This window comes from Lissotriton helveticus, chromosome 8 (assembly GCF_964261635.1).
Source record: "Lissotriton helveticus chromosome 8, aLisHel1.1, whole genome shotgun sequence".
Lineage (NCBI taxonomy): Eukaryota > Metazoa > Chordata > Amphibia > Caudata > Salamandridae > Lissotriton > Lissotriton helveticus.
In genome coordinates this window covers 1,407,710,759-1,407,723,080 of record NC_136069.1, presented here as the reverse complement: position 1 = coordinate 1,407,723,080, position 12,322 = coordinate 1,407,710,759, and the positions used below count along the sequence as shown (strand labels likewise).

Here is a 12,322-nt window from a genome sequence, read left to right as displayed (position 1 = left end):
ACTAGATGGACTCTGGTCTGTGCGCCAGACTATTAAGGAAGCTATTACAAGCCTTCCCATGATGCTTTGCACTGCGAGAGGGCCCCCATGATCTGCGCACGTGGCTGCCAATGGAGTAACTGTTGCTACAAGCAGGCCACGTCTAAGCAGCTGACATTTCCAATATACCAAAGCGATCCATCACCTGGGTGACAGCTCACACTCTCTTGCACGGGGAGCTATTTCTAGCCGGCAATCCTGCCTGAGGGGGCGTCTTGATGCAGAACAATATACCTGCTAAGCGATAGACAGCGCCAAAAAGTGCGCCTTGGTGATTACATTGAATTTGTCGCTTGAACATGCGTGGCAGGCTTAAATGAAACACTTGCTGTGTGTTTACACCAACGTTGGTGAAATCTGGGACTGATGGTTGAAGCTATTGGCATTGTAAATGACAATGCCATTTATTTATCTGTTTTCAAAACCAACACATAAATATAAATGTTGTCATTTACAATGCCAATAGCTCAAACTTTTCAAAAGGCAAAACCGTTGCATTGTAAATGCTTGTTTTTGATTTGCATACACGTGGTCACTGATTTCTAGCATTCTGGTAGATGCTCATATTAAGGTTTGACAAATATTGTGTGCTAGGTCTATTCTGTGAAACTCTCTTAACACTGTAAACGTGCTCTCAATAGTGCAAATAGAATGCAGTTTTCATGTTGTTCTCTTTGGTCCATTGCGTTCTGGTTGGTTGGGCTCACAAAATGATATGTTCTTCTAACACACTCCCTGCCCCCTGAAGTAGTTCATGCAAGAATTACTTTTCAATATGCAAAAACAACAGCACAACTAAACAGCTGTCGTCTGTTTTATTGTGTTGTCATCAATTGCACTGTGTTTTGTCTTGTGCTGTGGTTTCTCGTTGCTTTGTGCTTTTGTGTTGTTGTGCTTGAGTCGTGTATTGTTGTGTTGTATTTTTGTAGTATGTTACTGTGATGTGTTATTCTGCTCCTCATTTTACATGGCACTAATGTATTTGTGCTGTAGCTGTGGTGTGTTATTGTTATTTTAATACACTATTGTAATTGTATTGTTTTTGTGTGTTGCTGTACTGGTTCTTTTTTCTTATTAAGGATTCCAACAAATGCTTCTACGTTTAACCAGCTAAAGCCTGCACCCATTTTCCACTGCGTTTGTGTGTGTGTGTGTGTATGTGTGTGGGTGAGTGCGTGTGTGTATGTGCTGGGGGGGGTGTGCGTGCATGTGTGTGAAGACCATGGCTGTACACTGATTTAGAAAGCAAGTTGCTTTCTCTGTCGCACCTAAGCAAACTCGCTAACTACAGAGGTTTGTTTAAGTGCTTTTGACAGAGTAGTAAAGATGCACTGAGAAGCACTGAGAAGCAGGTACACATGCTGCTGTTTTGTCTGTTACAGTTGTGCTAACTGGCTGTGCTAGTGCATCCACTATGGAGAGCTGGATTTGATTTTGGAATGGGTGTACAGTCTAGGCCTGCACTGTGTGTACCTAAACATAAGTGTCTACCATAGTGATATGGATTATTGCATTAGTAGTGTAATACACCCAGTGCAACAATAGATGTGTACACTGTTGACTACTAGTTAAAAATTGTTAGAAACTAATGTAGGGCTGATCTATAGTATGGCAGGTTTCATCTGAGGCTGCCAGGTGGACAGAATCCATCGTGAAAGCCCAACTGGCGGAGGACCGCCCCAACTTTATTTACAAACCACCACTTGCCTGGAGGGGATGACTGTGTCTACAGTGCAAATGCCAGTGAGGCAAGGAGCTTCCTACTTATATTTCAAGATTTTTATTTGTGTTCTTTTCCTTGGTTCGGTATGCCTTGCAGGGTAGACCTGGGCACAAATAATCAGAGTAGTGGCCCAGTCATAAATAGGGCAAACTTTATATACAGCAACATTTAATGCCATTGAACATTTTGTTATTATGGCTACATTCAAAATGGAATTTTTCAACTCTGCACATTGGATATATATGATGATTGGACATCTATGAACATAAAGTCACAACTGTTGATATCTCAGCCTAGAGGCTGTATTGTTGCTGCTACTGGGGTTCACACGTTTGAAGTTGGAATGGCAATCGCTGTAATTACAGTATGCCTGATCCAAACTATCTAGTGTATTCACCGGTACATGTTCACAATTGAGTGCTTCTTTGCTAATTTAAAATTGATTCTGGTTAATGTATATGCATGGTCGGACTGGGACAGAAAATAGGCCTAGGCACAAAAAATAAAAGTGGCAACCATTAGTAAATCAGGGCAGTTTTAAACTTGTAGAGATACGCGGTAGAAGTGTTTTGCAAAGTATGGAAGACTGCATAAATTTGAGCTTGCTGCGGGCAATGTTTTATTAATATCAGTAAAATCATCAGTAAAAACCGTTCCTGCAGATCATAAAATAGGCCCACAAGAAACCAAAAACCTGCCCAATCACTGACCTGTAGAACCAGTCCGTCGGGCACTGCCTGATTGCCCTGTCGGTCAGCCTTATACTGTATATTTTCTATTTTCTTCTAAGTGCTTGAATCGTTGGACGTGGTGACATCTGGGAGCACAGTATCCAGAATTTCAGATCTTATTTGGTGTGTGCACTGTTTGTGGTCAATCAGCAATGTTTGTCTATTTCTTCTATTTTAGAACAGCGAATATAACCTCACCTCTAATATATGGAAGGAATGGAACTTTTTTGACAGTAAGCTTGGCAGAGAATGGCAGTCTTACATTTACACCAAGGTAAGAAACCTATCTTGAAATGAGACACAACAAAGCTTTCATTAAAGCTTCCGAATAACAAATATTGCCAATCCTTCTATTGCATGACTTAATATACTTAAGGTGCCCACAGCAAAGACAATGACCAGCATCCATTTCTATAAGCTTTTAAATATAGTCTTAATTGTTATAAAAGAGGCCTATTGAAATCTTGAATTGCTCATTGTTTGTTATCCCCCAATGTTTTAATGTTCTGTAACACTGTTGAAATAGTTACTTGTCTGTATAATTGTTACGCCTTTATCCGTTAAGCCACAGTATTTAAAACAGCCTGGATTACTTACTGTGTGCTTCTCCCACGCTGTCTTGCCAACATGCTATTCCTTTATAAGGGCTTTCAGGTTTTCCAATTTAACCACTCATATCCTAATGATCTACTGAACATGGCAGCCTAAATAGGTTAAAATAACTCTAGCTCCTTTGAAAATTCATTGACATCATTCACCAAGTCCTGTCTGCTTTAACCCAAACTCCAGTAAAAAATAATGACAGGTTTTTGGCCATTCCAACTTCACTTTCCTGACCATCGCTAACACCCATATACCTATACATTCACACACCATGTCGAACCAAAACCTAAATCTCTTGGGGTGTAAAAAAATCTCTAAAGAAGTACACAATACGAAGCTGCAAAGAATCTGGATTTCACTCACTCCATCTGAGAGCTCTTAAAAATAAACACACTGCCAAATAACTGTTGTCCATAAAGCAATATTGAACTGTTCTAGAATAAACATATCTTATGAGAACAGCAAGAGTAAAATATTGTTCAGTCAGTAAACATTGCTTAAATCCATTGCCTCTGACTGTCACAATTGCATATGTTCTCATTGAATCCCTTTCCTTGATTAGTGCCACTCTCTAATTGGATATCATCATCAATGCCCTCTCTGCATAAGCTCACAGTCCACGAAATTGGCAAAATGTACCCCACTCCTTGATTCTGATCCACATCTGGAAGCCACTGGCACTCTTGCTACATGATAGTGGGAACAGGATTTTATCTTTCATGGCCACCCATGAATCGATTTCCTGGAACTGGGGAATGATATCATCTGTGATAGCTGTCTTCATCCTCTGTCCGTTTGCTAACTGTTAATTGTGAGAGTTTGTTAGAAATGGGGTCTTCAGTTGGCAGAGGTTTCACCCTGTCCAAGTAGGGACCACGAGTCTAGTCAGGGTAAGTCTGATATAGACCTTAAATTAGCCTGTGCCCACTTTTTGGTAGCTTGGCATAGAGCAGTCAGGCTTAACTCAAGAGGCAATTTGTAAAGTATTTGTGAAACACTTAAATTACAGTAACTCTATGAAAACACCACAAACAAGTCTTCACACAAGTTTTGAAAAATAGAGATAAACGACAAAAATGGAAAAAGTAAAAGTCGAGATATGAATTTCTAAAGAATAAACCAAAAATAATGCTCAGAAGTCACTCGTGGTTGTGATCAAAAGGTTACTTGAGGTCGGAAAGGACTAATCCAATGTCTAGGTTCGGATCGGGTCCGATAGAGTGCAGGCCAGCTACGGGACCCAGACAGGTCCCTCTAAGGAAATACCTTGGATGGAGCTTTTGTCAACAGAGTCTAATTCGTCTTCATCTTTGAGCTCCATTGAAGTGAATACAAAGCTTTGTCGTCAAGCCGCTTCTAAATTGTCATAGATCTTAGTTTTTTGCAGAAATCAGATGTAGAGCCCACTTCTGAGGTCCTGGACTGGAGAAGGCACCTCAGGCAAGGGTAGGATTCACAGATGGCAGAGTCCAACAGCGCCAGCAGGATTTCAGGAAGTCTTTTGTGTCCCTGAAACTTTGGAAAATAGGAGACAAGCCAGGAGGCCTTTGGACTCACTCTAGGTTTATGTGAGAGGGTCCAGTCCTTGTCCAGGCACACAGAACAAAGTTAAGAGCAGAGAAATGCCCACTTTCTAAAAGTGGTATTTCTAACCACTAAAGAGGATTTATAACCACCATTCAAAAGATATAAACATGAATCAGCTACTCCTTTCCAATCAGGAATTACAGCTTAAAAGGTGTTTTAAAGAATCCCCAATGCTAGCATATGGAAGGAGTAGGCCTCACAGCAGGGAAAATGAATGTAGCTGTTTGTCACTACCAGGTCTTGTAAAACTTAGCCCCTTCGCTGCGGGGGTAATTCCCCCGCTGTGCTGGGGGGGAGGGGGCGCACACAGTGCCCCCATGCTCATGACGAGCTCCGCTCATCATGATCCACGGCGCTCCTGTGCTTATGACGAGCTGAGCTCGTCACAGGTGCACCGGCTCCCGTGGAATGCTCAGCACAGCAGGGGAATTCTCCCCGCACCTAAGCGTTCCACGGGGCATGACGAGCTCGTCATGAGCACCGGAGCGCCGTGGCTCATGATGAGCTCAGCTAGTCATGAGCATGGGAGGGGTTAAAAGTACATGTTCTGCCTTTTAGTTACACGGCACACTGCCCTTAGTGTCACTTAGAGCCTACCACAGGGGTGGCCTATGTGTAATACAAGGAGAGTGTAAGGCTTGGCAAGTGGTTTTAAATGCCAAGTCGAAGTGTCAGTAAACTATACATGTAGGCCCTGCAGTGGCAGGCCTGAGACAGTTTTGAAAGGCTACTTGTGTGTGTCACACAACCAGTGCTTCAGGCCCACTAGGAGCATTTAGTAAACATGCCCTGGGTACATGGTATACCAATTTACAAGGGGTTTACAGGTAAACTAAATATGCCAATCAGATATACACCCATGTCAACATGTTTAGGCGAGAAGCACATGCACTTTAAGCACTGGTGAGCAGTAAAGGCTTTCAAGGGTAATACTGTATTTTCCCAGTTCCAATAGCCATTCTCCTTCTCCTCCTCTGCATGTTCCTATCTAAATTAAATGAATGCTTTGGGCTCACATAGCTTAACTGGGGTGGCAGAGTGTCCTCTTTCTGGGGATAGCTGTCTGCAACTTATGTATCTAATATTTTCACATCTGGTAGTTCAGTCACAGCTCCACCCCTTTCTAGTGACTCTTCTTCCACAGTGTCAAGGGTATCCATGGGTGTTGATGAACTCACTGAAGGGACAGACGCTGGTGACCTCTGTGGATGACTGACTAGAGTGAAAGAATGTTAAAATTGATTTATGAAATTCTATTTTAGTGGCTGTTGCTTGATCATCTTTAAAACTGATCTAATAAGGAAATTGGAGACATTAGGAAAGGAGAAGAGCTCTATGAAAGTTTGGCCATTGACTGTGCCTTGGGGTACCTAAATTGAGGGCCTCCATCAATCATTCAATCAATCATTTCATTTGTAAAGCGCGCTACATACCCGTGTGGGTCTCAAGGCACTGGGGGGGGGAGGGGGCTGCTACTGATTCAAAAGCCAGGTCTTGAGAAGTCTTCTGAAGGCCAGCAGGTCCTGGGTCTGTCGGAGGCTGGTAGGGAGAGTGTTCCAGGTCTTGGCGCCGAGGTAGGAGAAGGATCTGCCGCCGGCAGTGGTTTTCCAGACGCGTGGAACTGTGGCGAGGGTGAGGTTGGCAGAGCAGAGGCTGCGGGTTGGGGTGTAGAAGCTGAGTCGGTCGTTGAGGTATGCTGGTCCGGCATTGTGTAGGGCTTTGTGTGCGTAGATGAGGAGTTTGAAGGTGATCCTGTTGTTGACAGGGAGCCAATGCAGGCCTCTCAGGTGGGGTGTGATGTGGCTGAGTCAGGGGACGTCGAGGATCAGTCGTGCCGAGGTGTTCTGGATGCGTTGCAGCCTTCTTAGGAGCTTGGTTGTTGTTCCTGCATAGAGGGCATTCCCGTAGTCCAGCCTGCTGGTGACGACGGCCTGGGTGACGGTTTTTCTCGTGTCGGAGGGGATTCATTTGAAGATCCTGCTGAGCATTTGGAGGGTGTTGAAGCAGGAAGCGGAGACGGCGTTGACCTGCTTGGTCATGGAGAGGGCGGAGTTGAGGATGACCCAGAGGTTACGTGCATGGTCGATGGGTTCTGGGGCTGTTCCTAGCGATGTTGGCCACCAGCAGTCGTCCCAGGCTGAGGGGGTGGGGCCGAGGATGAAGACCTCCGTCTTGTCTCATTTCAGCTTCAGCCTGCTGTCCTTTATCCATACGGCGATGGCCTTCATTCCTCTGTGGAGGTTGGCTTTGGTGGTGTGGGGGTCTTCGGTGAGGGATATGATCACCTGGGTGTCGTCGGCGTAGGAAATTATGTTGAGGCTATGTTGTCGTGTGACGTGGGCGAGTGGGGCAAGGTAGATATTGAACAGCGTCGGGCTGAGGGAAGATCCCTGTGGAAAGCCGCAAATGATCTCGGTGGTCTTGGAACGGAACGGTGGGAGGCGGACGCTCTGGCAGTCAGTTCACTAACCGGTCTTGCAGTCAGTTCACTAACCGGTCTTACTAGCCCCACCTTAAATCAGTGTTGCCATGATTTATTATCAATTTGTGGGTAGCTGCGAAATCATTGAGGGTTAGCAGATTGGGCTTCTCTGAGTGGGTATGAGCTTTTTTATGCACATTATTACTGTGGTGTGACTGCTGACGGTCACTTCGTCAGATAGTCTTCTGGGAGTTATGGGTCCACTTTGTCCATGTCTTAAAATGTCTATGTGTCTGGCCTTCATTGTCCAGTCTAGGCATTCCTACAGTTTTATATGTGCTACCCCGCGTGACCCCACTGCTAATGCTTACAGACTGTGGAGATTTGCCCTTCTCACCAGCTCCACATTGTAGCTTTGGAAAAATGGTTCATGCATGTAGTATACATATCTCTAAAAGCAGGTTTTAATACAAGCCTGTGCGATCCACATCCCTCTACATTATTTGATTGTTTTGTCTAATTACCATTTTTCAAAACAATAGTATACTTAATTTTTCCAAACAGGAATTCTTGATGTTGATTCTGATTGCAGAGTATGCGATTGACTGATACGTCCAGTGGTGTAAGGCAAAATTATGTGGCCCTTTGCATAAGGTGAAGAGGGGCCTCTGTGGTTCCTATATCTCACGTATATTCAGTTGCCATGGGCTGAATGTCCTTCCTCCCTGAATAGTTGATGTGCTGCCGTAGGACACGTCCTTTAAGGTGAATGTGTACTAAGCGCCTGATTTAGGTCTGGTGGACGGGTTACTCTGTCACAACAGTGAAGGATATTCCGTCCGCTGAAATATACATCCCATTACATCCTATGGGATTATTGATTCCGCGAACGAGATATCCATCACCTGTGTAACGGAATAATGCTGCCGTAAAGATCTAAATCAGGCTCAAAGTGCTTAGTAGTGGCCATGCCTACACAAAAGAGATAAAGGGGGATATCCCATTTTAATTATGTAAACTTGAAGAGTCCAAGCATAAGCATAGAGAAAATTAAATACATCATCTTTTTGTGAACCCCTAACCTTTAAAACTGACTGGAAAAGTGAACTGCACCTACAGTAATTTCATGCTACTGATCTCACTGTCCTCTTCCAACAAGATTCCACAAAAAAGAAACAATTGAATCCCTACTTTAGCCCTTTTGGGCACCCTCTTCTCTTTTCATTGCATGTCCCTCTAAGATGATCTTGGGGCATATTACCAAGATTAAGCGATATTTATCGCTTAACACGGTTAGCGGCAATATTATTATCGCCAAGCTCCGCCAATTTTTATCGCAGATAAACCTTGCTATTATCAAGGTTTATCTCAAAAGCGATAAAAATCGGCCGTAATGCATGAATATCGCTAAAAAGTCAGCGATATTCATGCATTACCGAGCTAATGCTCTTAGCCATGTTATCCACCTACCATTGGCTAACATGGCTAAGAACTGCTCTGGGCAGGTGTTAGCTTTTGGAGATATTCGCGCTTAGCGCGAATATTTCCAAAAGTACGCCTTTGTAGGTAATAGGAGATAGCGATGTTAGCGATTGTTTCCAGACGCTAACAACTTGGCACGCCCACTTTGCATGTCATTAGCGATAAATATCGCTGACATGCAAAGTGGGCCCCAAGATGATCGCTATCTCCTACTAGCTGTCGCTAAATAGGTAATAGGGTGATTAAATTATCGCCGCTTTAGCGGGAAAAATTCCCGCTAAAGCGGCGATAAGGCCCTTGGTAATATGCCCCCATGTTTCTTGTATTTCCTGTAAAACCATCAATAGAATTCTGCAGCAAATTTGTAATTATTGAATAGACGAATTCATTTATTTTGAACCAAGATATTGACCTCGATTATGAGCCCTTCCTTATTGGTGCAGTATTTATGAGAGACAATAAATAATGCAAATATTAGAGTCCCTCTGAAAATCGGGCATCATATGTATATTGGGGGATTCCTGCACCTTAACCGCATGCGTGCTAGCGGTTTTCTCGCTGCGCGCTGCGATTTTGATAATCGCTCGTTACATGACGAGCTCAGCTCGTCATCCGCGTAGCGCACGTTACGCTCATGACGAGCTGCGCTCGTCATGAGCATCGAAGAGGTTAATTCACTTGATTCTATACTTACCAGGGCTTTTTTTCACCTTGTAAATTGCAGCAGGTTTGAGGTGTCGAAATGTATCATGGGTAAAATGGAACTGTTGCATGCTATTGAACAGGGGCTGCACAAATGTTGGAATATAATGAGCCACTTGTAATCAAGGTCGTTGTATCCAATGCAGAAGACTACATCTGGAAAGATAACCTGATCATTTTCAACACATGAATTCAATTTAAAAGTCATATGCATTTCCAAGTTTCATATCTACGCATCTCCCAGCAAGACTGTCAGTTTCTATTGTCGACACATAAAAAATAGATGCTTGCATCGCTCAATACAAAATGTCAAATCCTGTGATTTGCACTTCTAAGCCCCCCAGCGCAATCCTTAGACTTAGACATGGAGGTGGGGGCTTAGGCAGAGCTTATGACTCGCAGAGTAATTCATTATTGCTTCCGGTTATCATGCATTTTTTAGCAAATTCAGGTGTTGCTGTAATGAGAGTGGGACGAGCCGCTCACAGTTCTGAATATCCTGCGTGTTCTCAATCACCCTCAATTCTCGGATCAGTAATTGAGCATCTCATCGTGATGCAGGAGACCGCATCCCCAGCCACTAATCTTGTCTGTTGTAGAATGCACATGATGAGACTGAAGGATCCATCAGAGTTCAGCATGATTAGTTGCCCTTGCTGAGAATAGATTCGGATTTAATGATAAACAGAAGGCAATGTGCCGACGCAGTAGATCACGCTAAACAGCGAGACACAGCCCCGTGCAAGGGGAATTGTCTTGTTGTTGCCACTGATCTGCATTGCCCTTGTTTACAATCCGTTTGAGCGCTGCGCCAGGGGAAAAGAAGGCCCGACTACAGAAGAGGCGCGCGCATGATGCCGCTGCTTTATTTGTCCCCATCCTTGCCTGCGTAAGAATATAAATGAGCAGGAAGCCGGAGCAGGGCTGCAGACAGGAGGATTACCACACTGCCTGCCAGTTTCATGATGTGCCGGGCGCGCACGAGAACGGATGCATCGATTTATGTTTCGCTTTTAAGGTGTATTTTCCATGTAAGTTAGAAACATTGAGTCAATAAATTATTTAGTTAAGTGTTGCAATTATGTGAGCTTTATTGGACCCTCGACTGTAGTGTATGCTCTGAGATGCGTTAAATTATTCATTGGCTGAGCCTGAATTCACTTTTCATGAGATTCTTAAAACACTGCACAGTGTAAAAATCTTTATCACTTTATTAGAAGTATATAGTTGCTTAAACAGGATGCAAACCACTGTACTCGCCCTACAAAACTGCTACTCTCTCATTATCAGACAAAATGTGCATTGATCGGAGTGTATGCATCACCTCACAACGCCTAACCACCAGGGGCCTCATTTATGAAAAGTGACGCATCGCTGCGTGAAAACAGCGATGCGTCACTTTTCACTGCGCCCTCCTTGCGACACCAGTGATGCGACATATTTACAGTATGACGTATCATTGCGCAAGGAGTTACAGATATGTCAGTATTTCTGACGTATCTGTATGGCGCAAAAGTGACGCATTGCTGTAGTGTGTCACAAAAGTGACGCAACTCCAGCAATGTATCCTTTCACATGGGGCCAGCCCCATGTGAAAGGGCCTGCGTCAGTCTTACGCCTGCTGTGAGGCAGGCGTAAGAAATTGACGCATTTGTGTCCTAGAAGTGGTGCAGTGAAATCTCATAGATTTCACTGTGTCACTTCTACAACCCTTTCTTGTATCAATACGCCCCTCTGCATACATTATACCTGGCGCAGGTATAATGTGGCGCAGGGGTTTACAAAGTGACGCATCTACCTAGATGCGTCACTTTGTAAATATGGCGCAACAAGGCGCATTTTTTCACACCACTGGTGCGTCACAAAAAGTGACGCACCAGCGGCGTAAAAGTGACGCACTGCCTCATAAATGAGGCCCCAAGCTTCCAAGGTCAGTCGTGCTACCAAAACATATGCAGGAGCCTCAAAAACAGCTAGGGGATAACTGACCGCACAGTTCTCAGACCCCAGTAGCAGAATTAATGCAGCTGCACCAAATGTTGTAAAATGTATTCTCATCGCAAATAATGCTTGACTGACCTGAGCTCTGGTGCTGCATTCCATTCATTCGTTCTGAACACCTTTGAGCAAAATCTGATACTGGGCACTATTTGTAAAGTGCAAACATATCACCCCCTTGAGGAGTTCAAGGTGCAGGGGGCTGTCGGGGACATTGAGTGAGCTATTACCCAGAGTTACATGATGTTGAGCTGAGCTGCCGTCAGGGATCAAACCGCGAACCCTACGCTCCAGAGTCAGCCGCTCTGGCCACTTCACCACACCTCTCCCAGAATATTACTGGTCTCAATTTATGTCAACTTCCTCTTAGTGACCTGGGAGACCAGAATGGTTCACTCCAGCCTCCGACCTATACAATGTACCTTCTCAGACCCTTTGCAGTATAGCAGTGCCCTGGTGAATAGAAGGGAGTATATATCACTGCATTCACACACAATAGCCAAGTTCAGTCAGCTTCCTGGGGTCTGATTCTGCTATTGCCTCAATACTGCTTGGCTTTGAACCCACCTACCAATCCACGAGGACTTCTCTGCTTCTGTGTCTCTAGCTTCACAATGTCTACAATAAGGGACTGAGGAGGGACTCAATAGAATTGGCTAGCATGTTCTTAGTTTCATGAGAGTTTTCAGGGGGGAAAAGCAATCACCTTAGTGTGGGCAAGTAATGTTTCATATAAATATATAGTTTGGAAGCCAACGTCAATGCCTGCAGACCTCTATTCTTACGGTGCAATTTAAAGAGTGACCTTTTATTTGAATTACGTCTACTGCATTATCTTGGTGGTCTAACCATACTGTGTTGCATATCAATAATGATATTCCTCATTTGCATGAAACCTAAGATCATCCAATGTCATAATCAATATCAGTGAAGGGTAAGAGACTAAATAAATATTGCAGTTTTTGGATGAGCATAATTACATGGCTCAATCGACAGTATTCAAAACCACTTCCAAATATTTCCACATGTGTATAT

The 12,322-nt window shown here is 44.0% G+C and overlaps 1 protein-coding gene across 1 annotated transcript in view; it reads left to right on the top strand.

Annotated features, from left to right (window-relative positions):
* TMPRSS15 (transmembrane serine protease 15) overlaps nucleotides 1–12,322 on the top strand; it is a 1,630,091-nt gene that overhangs the window by 1,292,298 nt on the left and 325,471 nt on the right. The window contains exon 20 of the mRNA XM_078658360.1: nucleotides 2,672–2,767. Coding sequence (XP_078514486.1) covers nucleotides 2,672–2,767 — 96 coding nt within the window. The remainder of the gene's footprint in view (nucleotides 1–2,671; nucleotides 2,768–12,322) is intronic.